Source organism: Lepidothrix coronata, unplaced genomic scaffold, assembly GCF_001604755.1.
Source record: "Lepidothrix coronata isolate B3197 unplaced genomic scaffold, Lepidothrix_coronata-1.0 Scaffold2, whole genome shotgun sequence".
Taxonomy (NCBI): domain Eukaryota; kingdom Metazoa; phylum Chordata; class Aves; order Passeriformes; family Pipridae; genus Lepidothrix; species Lepidothrix coronata.
This window is the reverse complement of record NW_016690182.1, coordinates 12,929,314-12,931,897: the sequence shown is the minus strand read 5'-3', so window position 1 is coordinate 12,931,897 and position 2,584 is coordinate 12,929,314. Positions and strand designations below refer to the sequence as shown.

General features: G+C 55.4%; 1 protein-coding gene across 2 annotated transcripts in view; it reads right to left on the bottom strand.

Annotated features, from left to right (window-relative positions):
• The window catches only part of ARHGAP36 (Rho GTPase activating protein 36), an 11,092-nt gene extending 8,740 nt beyond the window's left edge, over positions 1 to 2,352 (bottom strand). The window contains exons 1-2 of one of the 2 annotated variants that reach the window (XM_017816144.1): positions 2,285 to 2,352; positions 2,009 to 2,160 (exon numbers count right to left, since the gene is read on the bottom strand). In XM_017816144.1, the coding sequence (XP_017671633.1) occupies positions 2,009 to 2,123 (115 nt within the window). In that variant the 5' untranslated portion in view covers positions 2,124 to 2,160; positions 2,285 to 2,352. The other variant, XM_017816154.1, reaches the window with a different exon arrangement.
• Between the last annotated feature and the right edge of the window lie 232 nt (positions 2,353 to 2,584).

Here is a 2,584-nt window from a genome sequence, read left to right as displayed (position 1 = left end):
GAGGGGCCAGAGCTGGACACAGCACTCCAGGGGTGGCCTCACCAGTGCTCAGTCCAGGCCAACAATCCCTTCCCTGCTCCTGCTGCCACACTCTTCCTCAGCCAGGCCACCGTCCATTGGCCCTCTTGGCCACCTGGGCACACTCTGGCTCCTGTTCAGCTTCCTGTCCATCCCCACTCCCAGCTCCCTTCCTGCCTGGCTGCTCTCCAGCCACTCTGTCCCAGCCTGGAGCTGCCGGGGGTTGTTGTGGCCAAAGGGCAGGACCCGGCCCTTGGCCTTGTCGAACCTCATCTCCTTGGAATCAGTCCATGGATCCAGCCTGTCCTGGTCCCTCTGCAGAGCCCTCCTGCCTTCCAGCAGATCAACACTCCCCCCAACTTGGTGTCAGCTGCAAATTTGCTGGTGATGGACTCAATCCCCTCATCTAAATCATCAGTAAAGACATTAAACAGAACTGGGCCCAACACTGATCCCTGGGGGACACCACTAGTGACCAGCTGCCAACTGGATGCAGCTCCGTTCACCAGCACTCTCTGGGTCCAGCCCTCCAGCCAGTTCCTAACCCAGCACAGGGTGCCCCTGGCCAAGCAGTGGCTGCAGCTTTTTCAGGAGAGTGCTGTGGGAGACGGTGTCAAAGGCTTTGTTGAAGTCCAGGTAGACACATCCACAGCCTTCCCCTCATCCACCATCACCCTGTTCTGGGTCGTGCTCCTCATTCCTAAGCAATTCCCTTTATAGGAACAGATTATATCTAGTTGTTTGGGTTATTTTGTAAGATTTAGAGGAAAGTTGTGACAGCTGGAATGAGGAACGTGAGTGTAGAAGCCAAAAAAATTATCCAGCAGCACATTAACCCGCCAGGAAGGAAATACTGGGTTTGGGGGTGGGGGGGTGGCACTGCACTAGTCCCTAGAGAAGCCACTGCTGCAGGGTGTCACTGCAAATGGGATCACAACTGCCCAAAATAAAATGAAATATAAAAAGAACCAGGATGTTTGTGGTCGAAGTCCCTCAGGGACTGTTGCTGCAGCCCTGGAGCAACTGGAGCTCTGGGAGGGAGAGGGGAACTTTGTTGGACTCTTCTTGAGGCCATTTCATGAATGAAGTTTCGTTTCATGGCGTGAAACCTTACCGATAGTAATTGAGACAGGAAACCAAACTCGGGTGTCACTTGCTGCCCAGGATGAGGCTGGGCACTGGGAAATGCTCCATCCCTGGGAGAGGTCCCCAGAGACTGCAGGGACTCCATCCTTGGGAGGTCCCAGCCCCAGCTGCCCTGGTACTGGTGACAGCCCTGTTGAAGTGATGGGGGGACTGGAAACTCTGAGCTCCCTCTGCTGGTACCCCATGACCCCAGAGGTGGTGAGCTGGAGGCACCCCCTGCCCTGCTGGGATGCCAAAATATGGCCCAGGGCAGAGAAGGCACATCAAGGGGGTAACAAGTAAGTGTGGGAAGGAGTCAGTGGAAGCCCAGCTCACTGAGTTTGCTGTGAGGACGTTGGGGGACACAGGCAGCCCTGGGAACCCCGACAGGGCCCCTATGCTCAGTCCCTGTGGAGCTCCTAAATTTATCCTCCCATTAATCTCCCAGCGCGTCTTCCAGTCTCACATAAGCCCCTTCCCAGCACTGGGAATTTGTGCTGGATGTGGATCCAAACAGCAAAGCCTGTCCCAACCCAGCGGCACTCAGGCAATCCCAGTGGGGACCTCGCCAAGCCATCACATCTGGTTTGGGTTAAGGGGAGATTGGAGGCAGGCACGGGCAGGGTCACATTCTCACACTCCTGTGGACATGCAAACCCCTTCCAAAGGCTGACTGAGCCCCTGGGGCTCAGACCAAAGCAGGAATGAAAAACAAAATGGACCAAAATGTGTCACAAATGTCTTTCCGTAACCATCATCCCGCAGACTGGAGTGGGGACGTGCACCATTAATGGCTCAGCCTCAGCCCTCCTTGGGCCTTAGTTTCCATCCTCTCCCACCCTCTCCACTCTCTCCCACCCTGTACCTCTGTCCAGGCTGAAATCCCCCACGAGCAGCTTCTCCTGCAGCCGGTACAGGGCGAGCTCCTGCAGACTGGCCCTTTCCAGCTCTGACAGGCTCTGCAGGGCCACGGGCTGCATCCCAGGGGCCTGGCACAGCAGCCGAGACAAAGGTCCTCTGGAAAACACACATATGTGAAATAAAAGAGTCAGGAGCACATGGCAGGGATGCCAGCTTTTGGAGAGAAGCTGCTGGAAACAACCCAGGGGGTCTCCGCAGGAGACACTTGTCCCTCCATCACCTCTCTGAAGAGCCAGTGGGGCTGCAGGTGCCCTGGACACACCATCCCACTTTGACTTTCCAAGCAAGGGCCTTGGAGGCATCAAAGGAAAAGATTTAGACTGGATATTAGGGAGAAATTCTTCCCTGAAAGATATATGAGGCACAAACTGTGGCTGCCCTATCCCTGGAAGTGTCTAAGGCCAGGCTGAACAGGGCTTGGAGCAACCTGCGACAGTGGAAGGTGTGCCTGCATGGAACGAGATGAGCTTTGAGGTCCCTCCCAAGACAAACAATTCCATGATTCTATGATTCACCTCTT